The 23,611-nt window shown below is 43.4% G+C and overlaps 1 protein-coding gene across 1 annotated transcript in view; it reads right to left on the bottom strand.

The window, feature by feature from the left end:
- Nucleotides 1-23,611, bottom strand: part of umodl1 (uromodulin like 1) — a 68,188-nt gene that overhangs the window by 6,274 nt on the left and 38,303 nt on the right. The window contains exons 11-21 of the mRNA XM_033033495.1: nucleotides 18,657-18,917; nucleotides 16,938-17,057; nucleotides 13,069-13,326; nucleotides 12,152-12,268; nucleotides 11,759-12,016; nucleotides 10,479-10,591; nucleotides 8,738-8,957; nucleotides 7,494-7,634; nucleotides 5,879-6,108; nucleotides 2,342-2,484; nucleotides 464-694 (exon numbers count right to left, since the gene is read on the bottom strand). Coding sequence (XP_032889386.1) covers nucleotides 464-694; nucleotides 2,342-2,484; nucleotides 5,879-6,108; nucleotides 7,494-7,634; nucleotides 8,738-8,957; nucleotides 10,479-10,591; nucleotides 11,759-12,016; nucleotides 12,152-12,268; nucleotides 13,069-13,326; nucleotides 16,938-17,057; nucleotides 18,657-18,917 — 2,092 coding nt within the window. The remainder of the gene's footprint in view (nucleotides 1-463; nucleotides 695-2,341; nucleotides 2,485-5,878; nucleotides 6,109-7,493; nucleotides 7,635-8,737; nucleotides 8,958-10,478; nucleotides 10,592-11,758; nucleotides 12,017-12,151; nucleotides 12,269-13,068; nucleotides 13,327-16,937; nucleotides 17,058-18,656; nucleotides 18,918-23,611) is intronic.

Raw genomic sequence — 23,611 nt, 5'->3', positions numbered from 1 at the left:
TGGCGGACCAGTGGTGGAGGACAACAACGGCCATGCTCGGCCAGCCTGACCCTGCAACACTGCCTTCATGGTCAGGTTAAAAACTGCACACCAATGCAACTGGGACTTGAAAATGGTGCCAAAACTGTCGACGCTATATACTATCTCAGTGTACTACTACTATACCCTTGTACTGTATCTGTGGTGCTTGCTTATTGAAGTATCTAAGTGCTTACATTATGTATAATGATACTTGTACTGAACTGTATACAAAAAGAATATCAGTACATGTGACAAATAAAGTACCATCGACCATTAAAATGCAATCTGTGGTTTTATCATGGAACATCCTCACATAATCTACAAAACCAAGCTACCTGACATAATACAAGCACTCCCTGCACGCCCAACCAGTATCATCAAATAAAGCTCTGATTTCCAACCTTCCCCATCCTCCACACAGCTTTGGTCATCCATCTCTTACCCAGTTTTGATGATAGTGTACAAGGAGTCCCTGGTTGTGTTGTTGCTTGGTGTTGCCCAGCACTCCATAAGAATCAACTTGACTCTGTGGTCCAGTGTATCGATGGATACTTGTATGGACACTTCATCTTCAGGGTCCAGAAGTGGGTCTTCCAATAGTGTTTGGTTGCCGTTGAAGGTTTCAATGCTGGCCATGTAGTTTCCAATTCCTTCCAGGCTCATTCTATTCCTCCTTGAAGCAAAATAGTTGAATTGTTAGGAGCCTACGACAGGAACTGGAGTTTTATCAACAAGCGATCTGGTTCTAGGTGAATTTATGAAGTTAGCCACATTCATTAAGGCAACCAGGTTAAGGAGATATGAGATCAAATGGACAAAAGCAAAATTCAGGATCACTTCCTTCAAATTCCTTGAGAGACATATTGACAGATGGAAATGGATGGAATTATATTTTAAAGTAGAAATTCACCATGATTGGGTGATTGGGTGTCTGGGCTTCCAATTGAGAGAGAATGACCATGGGTAGGCAGAAGATCAGTTTTAATCAGTATCGTGGTCAGCATAGACATCATGGGTCAGAGGGTTTGTTCTCAAGATAGACACAAAAAGCTGGAGTAACTCAGCGGGACAGGCAGCATCTCTGGAGAGAAGGAATGGGTGGCATTTCGTCTGAAGAATGATCTCAACCCAGCAGGTCACCCATTCCTTCTCTCCAGAGATGCTGCCTGTCCAGCTGAGTTACTCCAACTTTTTGTGTCGATCTTCGGTTTAAGCATCTGCAGTTCATTCCTGCACTGGTTTGTTCTCAAGGTGTACTGCTCTATGTTCTATGTTCCCCAATTCATTCTTCTGGCTCCAAAGTTAGCCAAAAGACTTGGCATTAATCTAACGGCTATTTATGAGAAGTTACTGCCTGCTTTCATTTCAGCCTGTAGTATTAATACCATTTACTCTGTATTTCAGCCTATAGTATTAATACAGTTTACTTCATGTGAACAAAGAATTTCATTTTACCGTGGTATGGATGGTAGTAAATGAATCTGAATCCACAACAGCTTTATGGGATGAAGGGCATTAGAAAGAAACAGTGTGAAAATGCACACCTCCAGGTTCAGGGACAGTTTCTTCCCAGCTGTTATCAGGCAACTGAATCATCCTACCGCAAGTAGGGAGCAGTCCTGAACTACTATCTACCCCATTGGTGATCCCTGGACTATCTTTGATCAGATTGTACTGGCTTTACCTTGCACTAAACATTATTCCTTTATCATGTATCTGTACATTGTAAATGGTTCAATTGTAATCAGGTATTCCGCTAACTGGTTAGCAGGCAACAAAAGCTTTTCACTGTACCTTGGTAAACATGACAATAAACCTAACTGAACTAAAGGTATTTGGGACAAGGTGTAGGGAGCTATGAAAATGCAGAATGTACTCCTGGGAATGGGGTATAAAAGCATCGAATAAAGGGAAGAAACAATTCTTCTGTCTGTATGTCTGGGCTTTCAAGTTCCTGTATCCTCTCACAGAAGGGACAAGAGAGGAAAGGGAATGGACAAGGTGACGGACATCCTTGATGATATTTCCATCCTTCCTAAAGTAATACATCATGAAGATGGAATGGATGAAAGTGACGAGCCAGTGACGATCTAATAATCTGATTTAATTGAACTGTTCCACCATCTTTTGTCTTTATAGAGTCATAGAGTCATACAATGTGGACACAAGCCCTTTGACCCAACATGTCCCATCTGCATTAGTCCCACCTGCCTGCATTTGGCCCATATCCCTCCAAACCTATCCTACCCATGTACCTGTCTAAATGTTTCTTAAGCGTTGCGATAGTACCTGCCTCAAGAACCTCCTCCAGACACCTTACCCATTTGGAGTGTAGCCATCAGGGAGCAAGAGGCTGTTGTCAAACGTGCAATTTACAGGGACCTCAAGGTTCCCATCAGCAGAGACTGCGCTCGATGAAGCAACGCTCCGTAGTGTTGTTTTCACCACTGTGTGTGTGTCATTCTGCAATGAGTAAGCACAGCCATCAAACAGTCATCAACCATTAAAAGGAACATAACTTTAAATTCAGCACGTTTATGAAAATTCTTGATTAGTACGGGTGTCATAGGTTCCAGGAAGATAGGAAAGCGAATGGGGTTGAGAGGAAAACATAAATCAACCATGATTGAATGGCAGACCAGACTCTATGTGCCGAATGGCCTAATTATGCCCCTTTGTCATTGGAATGTCACAAGGCTTTATGCCAGAGCCACTACATTCCAAACTTTCCGAGTTGACTGTGCCTGAACCCCTCTGTCGGTGGATCACCAGCTTCCTGACAGACTGGAAGCAGCATGTGAGGCTGGGAAAGCACATTTCAGACCCGCAAACGCTCTGCATAGGAGCACCGCAAGGCTGCGTACTCTCTCCTCTGCTCTACTCTCACTACACAAACGACTGCACCTCCACAGACACCTCTGTCAAGTTTCTCAAGTTTGCAGATGACACAACCCTGATTGGACTGATCCAGGATGTGGAGGAATCTGCCTACAGACAGGATGCGTCACAGCTGGCGTCCTGGTGCCATCGCAACAACCTAGAGCTCAATGCTCTTAAGACAGTGGAATTGATTGTAGACTATAGGAGAGCTCCCCCTCCCCTCACCCCACTAACCATCAACAACACCACAGTCACATCTGTGGAGTCTTTTAAGTTCCTAGATACCATCATCTCCAAGGACCTTAAGTGGGGGGCTACCATCGACTCCACAGTCAAAAAGGCACAACAGAGGATGTACTTCCTATGGCAGCTGAGGAATCTGCCACAGGCAATGATGGTCCAATTCTACACGGCCACTGTAGAGTCTGTTCCCACCTTCTCAATCATGGTCTGGTTTGGCTCAGCCACCAAGCACGACACCTGGAGGCTGCAGCGAATCGTCCGATCAGCTGAGAAGGTTATTGGCTGCAACCTTCCCTCCATTGATGAACTGTACACGGCAAGGACCAGGAAGCGAGCGGGCAAGATCATCTCTGACCCCTCTCACCCTGGCCACAAACTCTTTGAATCACTTCCCTCTGGAAGGCGACTCCGGACTGTCAAAACTGCCACAGCCAGACATAAAAACGGTTTTTAATCCACGAATAGTTGCTCTACTCAACAGCCAAAAATCTGTAGCCTCCCTTTGATCTGGTATTTTGTTGGTTCCCGTGCTTGATCAATGGTGTTTTATCATTAATGTTTAATTATTATTAATGTTTAGTGTTTTCTGAGTCATTCGTAACTGTCACTGCATGTCATGTTGTTACTTGTGGACGGAGCACCAAGGCAAATTCCTTGTATGTGAATACTTGGCCAGTAAACTTACTTACTTACTTTCCTTAGGAGAATTATCAAAGATGGTTTGATATCAACACAGGTGATCAACGTCTTGAACAAAAACATGTTGTCTATGTAAGATAGAGGTAGGGAATTTTTGCAAAGTAATTCCTGAGTGTAGATTCTATGGACTACAGCAAAAACTCCAGTGATACAACTGAAAACATGCTAGGGATTGCACAGTGTCGCAGTGATAGAGTTGCTGCCTTACAGCGCCAGAGACCCAGATTCGATCCTGACTACGGATGCTTTCGGTACGGAGTTTGTACATTCTCCCTGTGACTGCGTGGGTTTTCTCCAGGATGTGCAGGTTTGTAGGTTAATTGGCCTCTGTAAATTATCCCTAGTGTGTAGGATAGTATTAGCGTACAGTTGATTGTTGGTAAGCACAGACATGGTGGACCGAACAGGCTGTTTCCATGCTGCTGCCCGAAAACTAAAACTAAAAGCCACATACCAGAAGAAGGGAAATTACAACATTTACAGGGCGTTTTGGGACTACAAGAGACTATTGGTTTGACTGTTGAATCTGGGGCCAGAACAATGATAGGAAACCATTGAGTTCCCCACGCTCTTCAAGATAGTGGAAACAATTTGATTCTACGCGTCATTTTATCATCTCCAATTGTCCCTGAGCAGTATATTTGCACTTTCTCCCTGAGAACACGTCGGTCTCCTCCCGGTGCTCCGTTTTCCTCCCAACATCCTAAAAACATGTGGATTTGTTGGTTAATTGTCTTCCATAAAATTTCCCCTAGTGGGTGGATTTCCCCTAGGGACTGGATGAGAAAGTGGGATAACATAGAACTAGTGTGTACGGGGTGATCGATGGCGGTGTGGACTTGGTGGGCCGAAGGACCTGTTTCCACGGTGCATCTTTAAAATTAAAAACTAAAACTAATGAGCCGTCCCTCTTAGGCTATTTTTCAGGTGACTGCCAGCGACTGTCAGAATTGAACACACACACACACATTACTTCCTTCACCAGCCCGTTATGCAGGTGGGGGACAGGGCAAGTGGGGGAGCGCTGTCTGAGTGAAATTCACACGGTGCAAAGCCAATGTGATACAGACACACACCGCGATGATCAGGAAGATTGGCGCTGTAATTAAGATGGTGAAAGCACAGTGTACGGGAAAGGTCACGTAGGTCATTAAAAACAGGGGGGGAGAGGGGGGGTGGAAAGGGGGGGGGGGGGGGGGGAGAGGGAGGAGAAGGAGTGGAGACAACTTTTAAGAAGCCAGAGATACACGGCTGTGAAGCTCGGCAGACATTAACATTACCGGTCGGTTATCCTTGTTCTGAAAACTTCTGCTTACATTTTTTTCCCAATGAGCCAATGAAATTCACCGGTCAGCACCTGCTACAACCTACGAGAACCTACGACAACCTTCAACCTCCTGGCGACCCACTACCACTGCACCTACGGCACGAGAATCCTCGCTACTCTCCATGGCGGCTTCATTCTGGTCGCCACTAATTTTTCAACTAATTTTGCGGTGACCATTATGAGGCCGCGACTAGTTCCCAGAATGTGGGAATTCCTCAAGACCACGAAGGCGACTCCCCGGCAACCACCCGCGAGCATGAGGCGACCGCATAGTCTCCTGCAGTTTTGCCTAAAAAGTCGCCTAAGTGGGATAGGCCCATAAGCAGCACCACCATTTTCAGTTTCGTTTAGAGGTACAGCACAGAAATGGGCCATTCTGCCCATCGAGTCCACACCGGCCAGTAATCTCCCCACATCAACACTAGGGACAATGTACACATACTAAGCCATTTAACCTACAAATCTGTACATCTTTAGCGTGTGGGAGGAAACATAAGATCTTGCAGAAAACGCACGCGGTCATGGGGAGGACGTACAAACTCCGTACAGACAGCACCTGTAATCGGGCTCGAACCTGGGTTTCAGGCACTGCAACTCTATTGCTGCACCACCGGGCTGCCCGAATAATCTTTGGATTTTTTGTCATTTTTCTCGTCTCATGTTTACACTTTGAGCAAAATACCGAAGGAAAGCCTCTTTGGCGCTTACGTTTGAAATTTGAGTTCCGCACTCTGTCCACCCGACCTTCAAGGCAACATGGGTCGAGTTTCCAAAGCTCCCATTGCAGTGCGAGCTCCCCAGGTAGAGCGAAGATGCTGGGATGTGCCTCGCCTCCAGAAACGATCGCTCCATTATGACGGAGATCTCATGGAGTTTACAGTTGACGAGGATTGATTCAGAGACTGCTGCAGTTGTGATCAGGCTGGCCACCGTGGGTTCTGTATTGTACAGTGGAAAATTAAGGAAGGTTATCTGAAGTATTCCCCACCCCGTCACCTTTCCAGCTGTATACTTTCCTCTGGCTTCACATTTCAAACCTCCTCAATCCTTATCTCACACCTTTTGTCTTTTCATCTCTGTCTTTAGACTTTAAACTTTAGAGATACAGCGCAGAAACAGGCCCTTCAGCCCATCAATTCCACACTGACCAGTGATCACCCCCTATACTAGCACTAACCTACACACAAGGAACAATTTACAATTTTCACAGAACCCAATTAACCTACAAATCTGTAGGTCTTTGGCGTGTGGGAGGATATTTTCACCCGGGTCTGCGGTGCGGTAGAGTTGTCGCCTTAAAGCGCTTGAAGTGCCGGAGACCCAGGTTTGATCCCGACTACAGGTGCTATCTCTGTGACTGCATGGGGTTCCTCACACACTCCAAAGATGTACAGGTTTGTAGCTTAATTGGCTTGGTATTAAGGCGGAGATTGACAGATTCTTGATTAGGAAGGGTGTCAGGGGTAATGGGGTGAAGGCAGCAGAATGGGGTTGAGAAGGAAACATAGATCAGCCATGATTGAATGGCAGGGTAGACTTGATGGGCCGAATGGCCTAATTCTGCTCCTGAGACTTATGAACATTAAGACAACTGACATGCTCCATTTGTCCTTATTCACAGCTTCATGGCGGCCATTTCTGATACAAGCTTTTTATTGTTAATTTATTTAATCACTTGAATTAGATATTTCAATTGGTGTGGTCGGATTTGAACTTTATGTCGCTAAACCAATGGTATTCTGTGTGTTACTCCAAAACAATCACCACTACTGTCTGAAGAAGGGTTTCGGCCCGAAACGTTGCCTATTTCCTTCGCTCCATAGATGCTGCTGCACCCGCTGAGTTTCTCCAGCATCTTTGTGCATCTTCGATTTTCCAGCATCTGCAGTTCCTTCTTGAACACCACTACTGTAGACTGCTAGCAATTATTAATGACCAGAACAAATGTAATGAAATTGTCATTTAGAATTAACAGTAATGATTCCATATGATTCTAAAGAGACAACCAGAGAGCATGCCTGAACTACTATCTGCCTCATTGGTGACCCTCAGACTATCCTTCATCAGACTTTGCTGGTTTAACCTTGCACTAAACATTATTCCCTTACCATGTATCTATACACTGTGAATGGCTCGATTGTAATCATGTGTTGTCTTTCCGCTGACTGGATAGACAATAGACATTAGGTGCAGGAGTAGGCCATTCGCCCCCCCGAGCCAGCACCGCCATTCAATGTGATCATGGCTGCAACAGAAGCTTTTCACTGTACCTCGGTACATATGACAAAAATCTAAACTATATGATTCAGGATAAAAGATTTACCTCTGCAGTTTCTACCAGGTTGAACAGGGTTGGCATCCACAAAACTGTCGGAGCAAGTACAGGTGTAGGAGCCCTCTGTGTTGATACACTTGGCGTTGAATGAGCAGTCATTGTCTTCAAGCGAGGCACACTCATTGTAATCTGTGATAAAGAAGGCGAAGGGAAAGTGACTGTACAACCCACCATTATTTAACCATTGGAGCTCTTGCATCCATCTATATAACATTATAGAAAACGTTGCAATTATGGTGGACACTGCACTAGAATCGGGCTTAATCCTTGAGCAATTGATACCTCTGTGGACAGATCCTAACTTTGCCTCTGAAGCCAAGATTAATTTCTGAGGATACTTCCTGTGGAGGAAGCAACATGGGTTCTAAATCACTGGCTCAAAATGCCCCTAGTGAGGCAGTGAGGATAATCGGACACTTTGCCCATCTAGTGTCCCACTGGAAAAATGGTTTAAATCCCCAGAAATGCAACATTTGGTTTGGACCATCATACAAATGACTCACGGATTTGATTTATCCAAATGCCTTCTCCTACAATCCATCCAGAAAGATGAATTGCATGGTAGTATAAATAGTGGAAAAAATGGTGACACCGTGCTGGGCACAGATATTTGACTCCATTCGGTGTCCTGCCTTAGTGTGAATGGGGTGTATGAATTGTGACGGTACCCAGCAATAAACAGGATACTTTGTTATTTGAAGAGTGGGTTTTTTTTAAGCTGTATATTCTTCTAAAACTTTTGATATGGTCCAAGCAATCTTCACTAGAATTGTTTATCTTCATGTCTTCTTGGTGCTTAGAAGGGAACTCATGATCAGAGTCTTTGAACTGCTCCTCAGACCAGGATCAAGGGCAGTGCCTGGACCCAAGAGTTCTTGCATTGGAGCCACTGCAAGTCGGGGTCCCCGATGGACAAAAAGGAGTGTGACTCATTGCTATCAGCCGCTACAGTGGAGCCCTTTGCAGACAGAAGAAGATACAATGAGACTAGAAGCTTATTTAATCCTTTACTAATCCTTATCCAGTATTTCAATAGACTTTAATAAACATACTTTCTTTCTAACCTGGAAGTGTTCTTTCTCCATCATTGATCTGAATACCTGAAACTTGGCACCTCTCCCCAATCCCATTGTTTAATAAAAGGTCTTCAAGCTGGAATAGTATCTCTACACAGACGCTAACTGACCTGCTGAGTATTTTTTGTTATCCGCTGGTTTCAGTTCTCCCATTACCTGAAATGCCTGTGCTGTCAGGATCAAAGGTAAAAACGGAGCCATCCCCTAAAGAAGTCACAATGTCCCGTATAATTTTGGAAACATTGGCCGCCAGCTCTTCGTTAAAGATCACTTGAAAGTCCACCTTCACACTTCCTTCTCGGAGCGATTTAACCAAAATCTTGAATTTCCCCGAAGCTAAAAGGTTGGCGGTGTACTTGGGTAAATGTTTAAAGACCTGCAATCATAAACGAAGTACATCAGTTTCAAAAACGAAGATTTTTGAACCCCTACAAATACAACCTGCCTCCAGTAAACTAAGAGGGGTCTCAACCCAAAACGTCACCCATTCCTTCGCTCCAGAGATGCTGTCTGTCCCGCTGAGTTACTCCAGCTTTTTCTGTCTATCTGCTGGAGTAACTCAGTGGGACAGGGCGTGTCTCTGGAGGGAAGGAATGGGCGATGTTTCGGGTCGAGCCAATTCTTCTGAAAGGTCTTGACCCGAAACGTTACCCATTCCTTCTCTCCAGAGATGCTGCCTGTCCCGCTGAGTTACTCCAGCATTTTGTATCTATCTTCGATGTAAACCAGCATCTGCAGTTCCAATATACAGATAGTGTGTTAAACTGTTAGAATTGCCATCTTTGCTTTCTGGCCAATATTTATCATTCAATCAATATCACTAAAATCGATTAGGTCATCATTGTCACCATCATAGCTTGTGGGAGCCTGCTATGTGCAAATTGCTAATCTTCCTATTTATTACATGACTAAAATTCATTGCGATGTCCTAAGGTTATCAATTCCATTTCTCTTCCTCCATTTCAATTGGGATCAGAACCAGTCTCTGTCTGAACCTCTGGCTCTGATGTTCGTGTTCAACATGGCATTAAAATGTATTTAGCTCTGCCAATGAGATTCAGTGTGACATTTGAAGCATTTGGGTCTGCCAATGAGGTTCTACATGACATTGAAGGTATTCAGTTCTGCCAATTAGTTTCCACGGGACATTGAAGGTATTTGGCTCTGCCAATGAGGTTCAGCATGACATTGGAGGTGGTTCTTAGTTCCAAACTTCAGGCAACCTGTCAGAGGTTATGGGGAGAAGGCAGGAGAATTGGGTTAGGAGGGAGAGATAGATCAGCCATGATTGAATGGCGGAGTAGACTTGATGAGCTGAATGGCCTAATTCTGCTCCTATCTCTTATGATCAGTCCTCTATCTTTCCATTCAGCCTTCTAATGAGAGTGCAAATGGATATCAAACAACACATAGCTGATCATTCATCTCATTAATTAGCCTTGCTTTAAGGTAAAAACAGAGCAGATAGAATATTAACAGAGAAATGTCTTTCAGTGATGTCTCTGCAGTGTTCTTCATTGTCTCAGGATAACACAAAGCAAATACAAACAATTAAGTTATTATTGTAATTTAATTAAGCTTCCATAAAATAGCAAACCATAAATGACCACAGTCGATGTGGTGTTTAAGAAGGAACTACAGATGCTGGAAAAATCGAAGGTAGATAAAAAATGCTGGAGAAACTCAGCGGGTGAGGCAGCATCTATGGAGCGAAGGAATAGGTGATGTTTCGGGTCGAGACCCTTCAGTAGATGTAGTGATTTCAGAAGAGCTATGAAATCCATTATATCCTCCAGAGAGAGAAAATGCTAACTAAACACAGAGAGTAAAGAGCAAATCCATTATAAACAATACTGAGCTCAAGCTCTATAAATGAAGCTGTGAAATATCATTGTACCTGTGCAATGAATTGATCTGTAAAGTTCTTGAACTGATCACTGCTTCTGTCTCTCAGCCCTTCGTTGAACATGAGGTTTGTTATCCTTGCTCTCCCCTCCATGATACGTGCAGCTGAGGAATGGTGCAAAAAGTCAGTGAGGACTTACAATGGGCTGGGTTGGAGGATAGAAAAGGTGACAAGCAGCATTCAGTCTGGAAAACAGCGAGGCAATTGATATGGCATAGGCAAACGAGTTAAGGGAATACAAAGCAACTGGAAGGATTCCGGCATTATGCCCTCACCAGCTGGATAGTCGAATGCCCATTATCATGAATATCCCAATCAAATCAGAAAACATCACCAAATGTCTTTAATGAATTGGAAGGACAGAGAAACAATAATTGTGGGAACATTTAATTAGTGCAGTGAGTGGAGAATGGCCTAGATAGAGTGGATGTGGAGAGGATGTTCCCACTAGTGGGAGAGTGTAGGACCAGAGGCCATTGCCTCAGAATTAAAGGACATAGAAACATAGAAAATAGGTGCAGGAGTAGGCCATTCGGCCCTTCGAGCCTGCACCGCCATTCAATATGATCATGGCTGATCATCCAACTCAGTATCCTGTACCTGCCTTCACTCCATACCCCCTGATACCTTTAGCCACAAGGGCCACATCTAACTCCCTCTTAAATATAGCCAATGAACTTGCCTCAACTACCTTCTGTGGCAGAGAATTCCAGAGATTCACCACTCTCTGTGTTAAAAATGTGTTTCTCATCTCAATCCTAAAAGATTTCCCCCTTATCCTTAAACTGTGACCCCTTGTTCTGGACTTCCCCAACATCGGGAACAATCTTCCTGCATCTAGCCTGTCCAACCCCTTAAGAATTTTGTAAGTTTCTATAAGATCCTCCCTCAATCTTCTAAATTCTAGCGAGTACAAGCCGAGTCTATCCAGTCCTTCTTCATATGAAAGTCCTGACATCCCAGGAATCAGTCTGGTGAACCTTCTCTGTACTCCCTCTAAGGCAAGAATGTCTTTCCTCAGATTAGCTTAAGAAAGGAGATGAGGAGAAATTTATTTAGTCAGAGGGTGAATAGATATTTTTAAGGCGGAGATTGATATATTCCTGATTAGTATGGGTGTCAGGGATCATCGGGAGAATGCAGAAGAATGCGTTGAGGGAAAGATAGATCTGCCATGATTGAATGGTGGAGTAAACTTCATGGGCCAAATAGCCCAATTTCGCTCCTATAACATATGAACATGAAATTAATGGGAACATGACATTTTGTACCTGTTTTTATTTCTTGGAGTTTGGCTTTGCCCTCTGTCCCACAGAGCCAAGAGACAACTCTCACGGTGTACAACACTCCTGCCTCCAAGTTTGACATGGTCCAGTTTTGCTCCTTGGTCTTTGCATCAGCCACTATACGATCATCCTTCCAAAGTTGCACAAGAAATTCTTGGTTGATCGCATCGTCAGTTTCCCAAATCACCTTCAGACTGTTGCTCGTGACATTAAAGGCTGTGAGGCTTCGGATCAGTGGAGGAACTAGGGCATAAACATGTGTTTACTGAAGTAAAAATTTAAAGAGAAGAATCTTTTTTTTAAATCTCTTGATAATTTCGAAGTTACTGCAACGTGAAACATATTGAAAGCTAATGTGTGGGAAACGGATTAACTTACCACAAGCCATGGATATTTCTACGGAAGATGAAGTGAATGCTTGTGCAGAGTTGGGCGAGAACAAATCTAGGGCATCAGATATGGATATTCCTGTCGCAGACATGATTGGGCTAAGAGCTAGAAAACCACAAAGATGATTAGTCCGTCAACTCCAACGTACAGTTTCTCATTATCCATTATGATTTCCTCATTATCAACATCCTGCAAATCACCATTGATGAGATCACCAGCGATCACCCCGTACACTAGCACTATCCTGGGGTCAAGGAAAGGGCATTCACGTCGCGGCCCTGTTTCCACCAACCTTTTCACCACCACGCACAAGAAGCACAAGAAGTGACAAGACAGACACCATTGTATACTGATGCCGAGAAGTGTTAAGACTGCTGCGCTATTCTGCCACTCTCGTCACATTGCGCTTTAATATATTTGCCTTTGTTGCTTCTCTTTACCAGGCCCATTGATTTATCAACCAGATTACTTCAAAAGTTACTGCATAGCAAACCCAACTCAACTGATCAGAGATAATCCCTCTATCCTATCTACCACCCTGTCCACAAGCCTAAATGTACTTCCCTTCCACTAACAGTGCATTGTGACTGCAGTGTATACAAAGGCCTGGAGGTCTGAGTGAGCAATGAAGGATGACTGATGATTGTAGGTACCCAAACAGCGATAGTGCCTTGGGACTCAAAGCTTGACTGTATACAGAGGTTACATTTGTTTTTAATGTGGTTGACTCTGGCTTCTGAGATGGGTTCTGAGATGGGTCTACATAGAGTGTCATTCAAAGGCTCGAAGGGTCGAATGGCCTACTCCTGCACCTATTGTCTATTGTCTACTGTGATTAATGTCGGCCTTCCCACAAGTACCCTGAGAGTGAATGATTAAAATAAATATAATCCCCATGTTATTACCTGTTCTCACATTCAGATCCACAGCGGTGCTCTCTTGCTGGCACGCCCTGGACACCATGGTTACAGTGTATGCAGTTCCCGGTTCCAGTCCTGACACGATCCACTCCATCTCCTGAGTCGCTGTCTCACTCACAACAATATTATCCTTCCACACCTGCACAACATAGGTCTGCTCTTCATTTGTATCTATTGTCCAAGTTAATTGAAAGCCTTCGCTGGTAATCCTGGATACAGCCAAGTTGGTGACTGAGGATGGAGCTGGTATCAAATGTAAGAACTGGTTAGTTCAAGTCAAGTCAAGTTTATTTGTCACATAAGTTAGCACCTCATAGCAACATGGTTGCCAAGAACTGGAAGCAAAGTAAGTTCCAGATCCTTATGCCCCTGTCCCACTTAGGAAACCTGAACGGAAACCTTTGGAGACTTTGCGTCCCACGCAAGGTTTCCGTGCAGTTCCTGGAGGTTGCAGGTGGTTGCCGGAGGTTGCAGGTAGTGGAAGCAGGTAGGGAGACTGACAAAAGCCTCCGGGAACTGCACAGAAACCTTGGGTGGGGCGCTAAGTCTCCAGCGGTTTCCGTTCAGGTTTCCCAAGTGGGACAGGGGCATAAATTTATTGTGGGGAAGGCAAGATTTATTGCTCATTCCTATTAAACACAAGGTTAAGATGATAGACTTTTCCTCTGAAGAGTTATTTGACAGCACTCTTTTAGATTTAGATAGAGACACATTCTGCACAGTGGCGCAGCTGGTAGAGCCGCTGCCTCACAACGCCGGTGGCCCGGGCTCAATCCTGACCACGGGTGCTGTCCGTGTGGAGTATGCACCTTCTCCCTGTGGCCACATGAGTTCCCTTCATGTGCTCCGGTTTCCTCACACATCCCAAAGATGTGCGGGTTTGTAGGTAAAATGGCCTCTGTAAATTGCTCCCAGCAGGTAGAGAGTGGGTGCAAACGTGGGATAACATAGAACTAGGGTAAACAGGTGATTGTCTACTCAGTGGCCCAAAGGGCCTGTTTCCATGCTGTACTGTCAATCAAACAATTTAGTCAGCTCCAAGTTATTGGCCAATTGGTGCTGACATATGCATAACTTTAATCCAAAGGTAATATACAGTAAATAGGCTCAGTCCGCCTAAGCCTACCTGATCTCCCAGTTGCTAAACACTTTAACGTTGCCTATTTCCTTCGCTCCATAGATGCTGCCTCACCCACTGAGTTTCTCCAGCATTTTTGTCTACCTTCGATTTTCCATCATCTTCAGTTCCTTCTTTAACACTTTAACACCCCCGTCCCATTCCCACACTGACCTTTCTGTCCTGGGCCTCCTCCACTGTCAGAGGCCCAGTGCAAATTGTAGGAACAGCACCTCATATTTCGCTTGGAAAGCTTACACCCCAGTGGTATGAATATTGACTTCTCTAACTTCAAGTAACCCTTGCTTTTCCTCTCTCTCCATGCCTCCCCCTTCCCAGTTTCTCCGACCAGTCCGACTGTCCCCCTGATTAAATGTTATCTCTGTTTGCTTCATTGTCACCTTCTCCTAGCTAACAATGGTCCATTCTATATTTTCCTCGAACCTTGCCCCCTTTGCTGTCTTGTTTTCACACATCATATAACATATATAACCATATAACAATTACAGCACGGAAACAGGCCATCTCGGCCCTTCAAGCCCGTGCCGAACACTTATTTTCCCCTAGTCCCATCTACCTGCACTCAGACCATAACCCTCCATTCCTTTCCCGTCCATATACCTATCCAATTTATTTTTAAATGATAAAATCGAACCTGCCTCCACCACTTCCACTGGAAGCTCATTCCACACAGCTATCACTCTCTGAGTAAAGAAGTTCCCCCTCATGTTACCCCTAAACTTCTGTCCCTTAATTCTCGTCATGTCCTCTTGTTTGAATATTCCCTACTCTCAATGGGAAACGCTTATCCACGTCAACTGTGTCTATCCCTCTCATCATTTTAAAGACCTCTATCAAGTCCCCCCTTAACCTTCTGCGCTCCAAAGAATAAAGACCTAATTTGTTCAACCTTTCGCTGTAACTTAGTTGCTGAAACCCAGGCAACATTCTAGTAAATCTCCTCTGTACTCTCTCTATTTTGTTGACATCCTTCCTATAATTAGGCGACCAAAATTGTACACTATACTCCAGAATTGGCCTCACCAATGCCTTGTACAATTTAACATTACATCCCAACTTCTATACTCAACTTCTATACTCCTTATCTCGGTGCCTCCATCTCCCATGACTCTCAGACTGAAGAGGGGTCTCGACCGGAAACGTCACCCATTTCCTTCTATCCAGAAATGCTGCCTGTCCCGCTGAGTTACTCCAGCATTTTGTGTCTACTTTTAATATAATTTATAAGCAGCTTATCTCAGATCAAGGGATTTTTCTTGAATGCTCTTAGGCGACAGAAAAAAAAATTGGTTGACAAAGTATGCTGAATGCCTGACAGCAAGTTTGAGATTGTCACGGTCCAGAGCATAAGAACCAAAAGTTACATAACAACTTGTTTTGGCACAGCAAGTGGTTACGTTTGGAATGCCCTGCTAGTAGCAGTAATGGAGCAGATTAATTTACGGTATGCAGAAGAAAACTGGATAAATATTTGAAAGGGAAATAAATATTGCAAGGCCTTCAAGGGTAGAGGACAGAAGAGTGAACAACATTAATTGTCCTTGCTTAGAGCAAATAGAGATTGGATAAGCCAAATGGTCTTTTTGCATTAAGAACCAAGGAACTGCAGAAGCTGGTTAATAAGCAAAAGGACCCAAAGTGCTGGAGTAACTCAGCAGGTCAAGCAGCATCGAATGAGAACAGAGTCTGAAGAAGGGTCTCTTTACTTTACTTTAGAGTTACAGAAACTGTATGATTCGGCCCACCGAGTCCACACCGACCAGTGATCACCCCACATACCGGCACCATCCTACACACTAGGGACAATTGATAATATTACAGAAAGCAATTATCCTGCAAACCTTTACGTCTTTCTAGTGTGGGAGGAAACCGGAGCATCCGGAGATTACGCATGCAGTCACAGGGAAAACATCCAAACTCCGCACAGACAGCACCCGTAGTCACGATTGAACCCTGTTCTTTGGTGCCGCAAAGGCAGCAAGTCTACCGTTGTGCTACTGTGTCACCCACTGTGTCTTGACCTGAAATATTACCTATCCATGTTCTCCAGAGATGCTGCCTGACCCGCTGCATTACTGCAGGACTTTATGTCCTTGTGTGGCCTCTTTGCATGCTGTAACTTTTAAATCTATGATATCTGTGAATTACACATACACAGAATTGACGAAATTGCTATCAATTTTTTTTAATTTTTAATTATTTACTATTTTATTTTTTCTTTCCTGTAAAGCACCTTGAATTGCAGTTTGCACGAATGGTGCTATACAAATAAATTTGCCTTGCCTTGCCTATCAAGTGATGGCAGCAAACGCAGGCAACTTGACCTACGTTACCACTGCCACAATGTGAGCCAGGATATATTCAACCGTGATTATTTTCAAAACTAACAAAAACCATCACACAGACACACAGTGCATTGTAACTCAGTGGGTCAGGCAGCAACCCTGGAGAAAAAGGAAGGATTGGGACCCTTCTTCAGACCCGACCTGAAACATCATCCATCCTTTATCTCCAGATATGTTGCCTGACCCGTTGAGTTACTCCAGCACTTTGTGTCTATCTTCGGTACATACCGGCAAATGTAGTTCCATTCTATGCAAAACTATCCCATGCTTTTTAAAACAGTTACTCTGCTTGCATTTGGAAATGTAACTACAACAATATAGAACAGAAGAAACTCTATGCGTCAGTGAAAATGATGGGATAAAATACATACAGCATAAAGGCACGTCTGCAAATGGAAAATCCGTCGTGAATCCTGGTCTATTCAAGTAGACAGTCAATGTAGAGACAAAGTCCATGGCAGACCGTTTGGCTCTGATGTTTGTGGTTTCTGCTGATCAAAAAAAAACGTTTTATCATTCGTTCCAAGGCAAATGAGAGTAGGCGAGAAACTTGAAATTATCGCATCAATATTTATTGGGATTACATACAGTTTCAATCCACAATGTTATAATGATACTTTTAATTTCTGCAGTAGTTCAAGGGAGTTGCACATACTGTTCACACATGCCATAAATCTGTATGGAAGAATTAATCTGTGAATTTAACCATTTCACTTATTGTTTGTGACTGTCAGTTCTAACTGCACCAATTTTAGCACAATGCCTTGATATGTTCGAACCATAGAAACACAGTCTGAAGAAGGGTCTCATCCCGAACTGCCAACTATTCAGGTTCTTCAGAGATGCTAGGTACACAAAATTGCTGGAGAAACTCAGCGGGTGCAGCAGCATCTATGGAGCGAAGGAAATAGGCGACGTTTCGGGCCGAAACCCTTCTTCAGACTCTCCTCTCTTCAGAGATGCTGCCTGGCCTACTGCGTTACACCAGCACTATGTGTCCTGTAGGCTTTTGATATGTTCAACTAAAGCTGAAGTGAAAAAGAAACAGGCAGTGGAGATCAGACTGTCCCTGAATTTCCTCTCATTTATTTCATAGAAATTTGAGCAGCGTGTTTAGTGGGCTGGCAATCCACTCCTATTCATTTTACACGTCACCCAAGTCGAGAGTTCAACTGTTGGATAATCCTTGCCAGAACATCACGCAGGTTTGGTCAATTCTGTTGGAAGTTGCATTTAGTGATAGTTTTGCTCTTCTGTTTAGTTTAGTTTATTGTCACGATACCAAGGTTGGGAGATAGGAACACATTGTGTGAGCCGGTCAGTGCCATAGAATCGTAAACACTTAGCATAGAAGAAGGCAGTCATCTTATTGTGTCCATGGTGGATGAAAACACCATTGAATTTAGGTTAATTCCACATCCTAAGTCCATAACACTAGCTACATCACCTCAAATATTCACTCTTCACACTTTTAAAATAGTTTCTACCATCAGCACCCCTTTCAGGCAAGCTTTCCTCATTGAGATAATTCCCCAGTCCTCATATAGACTTCTCTGTATCCTCTGTTGTGTTATCAAAGCCACAAGTGATTAATTGTGACCCAGGTTAGTTTAGTTTGGTTTAGAGATACAGCACGGAAACAGGCCCTTTGGCCCACCGAGTCTGTGCCAACCAACAATCTCCCCCGTTCACACTAGTTCTATTCTAAACACTAGGGACAATTTACAGACATCAATTAACCTACAAACCTGCACTTCTTTAGGATGTGGGAGGGAGCCAGAGCACCCGGAGAAAACCCACATGGCCATAGGGAGAATGTACAAACTTTGTACAGACAGCACCCGTGGGCAGGATCGAACCCAGGTCTCTGGCACTGTAAGGCAGCAACTCTACTGCTGCGCCACCGTGCCACCCCGAAACATCCTTTTGCCTTAACTCAACCAAGCAATAGGCCTCAACTTCACAACATGCTCATAAGTAGAATGTTCCAGTTCCCACGCTCACCTCCTGAGGACTTTGAGAATGAGACAGCCATCCTGTTGGGGATGAGCGGTAAATGACGGCGAGCCAAGGCCCGTTTAGGACATTACCTGTTTTTATGTTCAGCTCAGTGGCAACACCCTCTTGTTCACAAGATCTTGAGGCGACACTCACAGTGTATTCAGTCCCTGACTCCAATCCTGACACAGTCAAAGCCAGTTCCAGGGTTTCGGTTTCCTTCACAACACTGCCATCCTTCAACAACTGGACATTAAACGTTTGCTCTTCGTAGTTGTCTGTTGTCCAGGTTATGTGAAAACTCTTGGTGGTGATATTGAAAACCGTCAAGTTTATAATTGGCGATGGAGTGGCTGGTAATGTAAATGAACAGTCATTACATGAAATTACACAAATATACACAGAAATATAATACGTTTACAAGATAACTTCCCCAAGATGCAATTACACAAGTATTTGAAACCATGACTACACTTTTTCGTTAAAGACCAAAGCAATTAACAGTTATATTAACAGTACTAATTGACTGCCAGTCAAAAATCACACAGGAGGATTTTTTTTAAATAACCTTGCAGTAATAAATTATATCATTAAATTACATTAACAAGTAGAAATCATTTTTTTGTTTAGTAAGCCAAGTGTTTTTGGAGTAGATGGTTATGGTGAAAGGAGTAGAGTGATATTGTGATCATGTTACAGAGACACTAATCTGGAGAACTAGATAAAGTAATGTGTAGGAAGGAACTGCAGATGCTGATTCACACCAAAGATAGACACAAAATGCATCTCTGGATAGAAGGATTGGGTGACTGAAGAAGGGTCTCAACCCGAAACGACACCCATTCCTTCTATCCGGAGATCCTGCCCGCCCTGCTGAGTCACGACAGCATTTTGTGTCCATTTTAGATAAAGTAATGACTAGACAAATCCCACCATGGCAGCTGATAAATTTCAATCTGATCCATTAAATACATTTGAGAAAAGGATGGAAGATCACAACAACAACAACTGCAATCAACAAACCATGGGATTGTTGTAAAAATGCATTGGATTTATTAAAGTTCAGTGAAGGAAATCTGCTGCTCTGATCTGGACTGTCCACTTGTAACTCTTTGTTTCTACCTAACAACAAGCTAATTCACTTAAGATAGACACAAAATGCTGGAGAAACTCAGCGGGACAAGCAGCATCTTTGGAGAGAAGGAACGGGCGACGCTTCTTCCGACTGAGAGTCAGGGGAGAGGGAGTCTAGAGATATGGAAGGGTAAGTTGTGAAAACAACTGATCAAAGCAGATGATAATTACAAAGTGTCGTATGGTTCATTGATAGCTGAAGGGAAGGTGACAACGCAGCATACAATCAATAATATTTAATCATAGGACAGTAGAAAGAATCAGAGAACTAGGATGGGGGAGGGACGGTAACAAGAGGGAAAGTAAGGGTTAGAGAACTCAATATTCATACCGCTGGGTTATAAGTCGCCCAAGCTAAATTTGAGGTGCTGTTCCTCCAATTTGAGTTGGGTCTCACTCTGACAGTGAGGAAATTCACATAACAGTCCTCTCAAATGACCTCAGCAGCCACTTAGTACACGTGGTACTCCAACTGTAACTGCTCAGACAGGAAGTCTCTGCAGAGGGTAGTGAGGGGAGCAGAGAGGATCATTGGCGAATCCCTACCCTTGGTACAAGAACTGTTCCAGAACCGCTGCCTGAAAAAAGCACTGAGAATAGCTAAGGACAGACTCCATACACATCTGGATTTCCTGCCATCAGGCAAGAGATACTGTAGCATCAAAACCCGGACTACCAGACTGTTAAACAGCTTCCTTCCACAGGCTGTGAGGCTGCTAAACAGTCACTCCACCTGATTCTGCTGCTTTGCACTGACAATTTAACAACTCTGGCACTGGCCACTTAAATCAGCTGCCCTGGACATTTTATGACTGTTTTTACTGTATTTTAATGTTGCTGTTTTTACCTGCACTTTTTAACTATTCGTACTGTTTTATCAGGGACTGGATTGTTTTTATTATGTGTGAAATGTTTGAGTTTTATGTGCGATGTTCCGGTATTCCCTGGGAAACGTCTTCTCATTTTGCACTGTACAATTGTTGCTTTGCAAGATGACAATAAAGGTTGATTGATTGATTGATTGACTTAGATTCAAGATACAAGATTCAAGATTCAAGATTCAAGGTTCAATTTAATTGTCACAGGTACCAATAAAGGTACAGTGAAATAGTAAGTTTAAACGAGAACTTACCAGTTCGAAGTTTGATCGTTATTTTATGAGGAGTAATGTTGAGGGATTACGTGAAGAACCCGCCAGGACACATGCGTGTCATTCTTCAAAGCAGCGGTGTGAAATCACAGATAACAGTAATGACTGAACATAGTAAGATTAGAGAAGAGGATACCAGTTGAACTTTATGATCAAGGATGGGAGCGGAGGACACGTAATCCCTCAACGTTACTCCTCATAAAATAACGATCAAACTTCGAACTGGTAAGTTCTCATTTAATCTTACTATTTTACTTCGGAGTCACGTGAGTGACTACGTGAAGATTTCAAAGCTCTGTGATTTCATGCCGTGGAAACGAGTCCATGCATCACATCTGCCTTAATTGACTAAGGGAGGAATTGTGTTAACATGTTTAAACATGAATCCGACATTGAAAATCCATGATAAATTTATTAACAACAAATTATAGCCCCTATTTCATGGGGTGAAATCATATTAGAGAACTTAAAATTGATTCTGCAAAAGTTCCAGGTTTAACCACTGGTTTATGGTAGAATTGTTGGGATGTTTTTTCCCTTGACCATCCTGCTGTCTCCAGGATTTGGTCCATCGGTACGTCCAACTCCATAGCTGCCGATGTAGCTGCAGCCCTGGTGGAATGAGATTTGAATATGTTAGTATCCACCCCAGCTGTTGTTAAAACCTGTTTCAGCCATCTGGAAATAGTTTGAACCGACACCATTTTGTGGGGTTGCTTGTGGCTGATTAGTAGTGCCATCTCATTGCCTCTGATGTTTTTGGTGTTCTCCATATATAACAATAAATGTCTTATTATACAGAGACGATCATCTATAGTGTAAGCCCTAAATTCTATTTTGAGGCCTGATGATCCCGGTCTGTTCTGTTTGACTAATTCGTGAATATGAAAAGTTATATTTCTTGTTGAAGAAGTCATATTGTCCAGCCTTAACTTATGTAAAGACTGTACCCTTTGTGCTGTGACCAAAGCCATCAGCATGACTGTTTTATGCGTCAGTTTTTGCAGGGACAGAGCTGTTGCTGGAGACCAGTTCCTTAGCAACGTTAGGACAATACTCACATCCCATATTTGAGAGTACCTGGTTCTTGGGGGATTGATATTAAAAATTCCCCTCATAAGTTTGGTTACCAGGGGGTGAGTCCCAACAGAATGACGCTCGGATCCTCACCATAGATATGCTGAAAGGGCACTTCTGGCGCAGTTAATGGCACTGTAACTGAGTCCCTCATCATAATGGAGGCCTGCCAGGAATTCCAGAACAGACGTTATGTTCATCGAGCTGTAAGTGATGTTGTTTCTGTGACAATATATCTCCCATTTCCTGATGTATACCAGATATTGTTTTTTGGTGGACTGCCTGTGAGCCGCTGAGATAATGTTCAATGTTCGGTCCGTCAGTCCCAGTTCCAGTAGAGGTTTCTTTAGACTCTACAAATTAATAAGTTTGTCGTATTATGACATGGATGGCTATCCCCAGTTACGGGATGAACCAACAAATCTGGTCGTTTCAGGATGGTGATACATGGTTCTAAGACCATGTCGAGTATCACAGGGAAGCATGGTTGAGTAGGCCAATCGGGCACTACCAAAATACCAGACGCCGAGTCTTGTTGTATTTTGCGTAATACCCGACTGATGAGGCAGAAAGGAGGGAATGCATAGAAAAACAATTTCCCCCAATGCAGCGAAAAAGCATCTATCGCTGATGCCCCAGGGTCTGGTTCCCAAGAAACATAGTTTGGTAACTGGTGATTGAGTCTAGATGCAAATAGATCGATATCTGGTGTTCCATACCGTGCTACAATATCAGCAAATACTTTTATATCCAACATCCATTCGATGTTTTCATTGAATTTGCGTGACCTGGTGTCTGCCACTGAATTTAGGTTACCTGGTAGGTAAGTAGCTGATATCCAAATATTTCTCTGGATACACCATTGCCAAATTGTATTAGCCAGATTGTCACATGATGTCGATTTGATTCCACCCATATGGTTAATATATGCCACCACGGTGGCATTGTCAATCTGTAGTCTAACATGCTGGTGATATATTCCAGAACAGTCTGACTTTAGGCCATAGAACGCACCCAACATTTCCGGGTAGTTTATGCCAAGTGTCTGTAGTAATGATGCCTCCTGTGCATTCCATCTACCTCCACAGCTGGAGATGGAATTGGTAGCACCCCAACCAAGTGCACTGTCATCAGTTTGTAGCACCACTGAGGGGTTGCTGATAATGATAGGGCTGGAACAATGCCGAATGTTATCCCTCCACCATTTTAGTTCCATAATTGCTTTGATTGGTAGCTTCACTGGTCTGTCGAAATGACCAGCATTAATTTTGAGTGCTTGTATTTTTGCCCTTTGTAAATTTTGATAATACAAAGGTCCAAATTGTGTGGCTGGATAAGCAGCCACTATTTTGCCAATCACCCTTGCTACCAATCTGATAGATGGTTCACTGATGTCAATGAGGTTGTTGCAGGCCTCAGTTAAGACTGTAGTCTTGTCCTTTGGTAAAGTCACCGACATGTGAACTGAGTCAATAGTGAACCCCAAATAATCCATTAAGGTGGAAGGCGTTAGTTTAGATTTAACTGGATGGATGATAAACCCCAGTTTCTCAAACAATTGTTTGGTGGCTGATACAGCTAGTTTGGCTAATTCCAAAGTTTTGCCCACAATTAATATGTCATCTAGATAGGCCATGATCATATGTTTTTGTTTCCGAAGATACGCTAGGGCTGGTTTCAAAATTT

Source organism: Amblyraja radiata, chromosome 14 (assembly GCF_010909765.2).
Source record: "Amblyraja radiata isolate CabotCenter1 chromosome 14, sAmbRad1.1.pri, whole genome shotgun sequence".
Lineage (NCBI taxonomy): Eukaryota > Metazoa > Chordata > Chondrichthyes > Rajiformes > Rajidae > Amblyraja > Amblyraja radiata.
The sequence above is the reverse complement of the archived record's forward strand: the minus strand, read 5'-3'. Positions and strand labels throughout refer to the sequence as shown.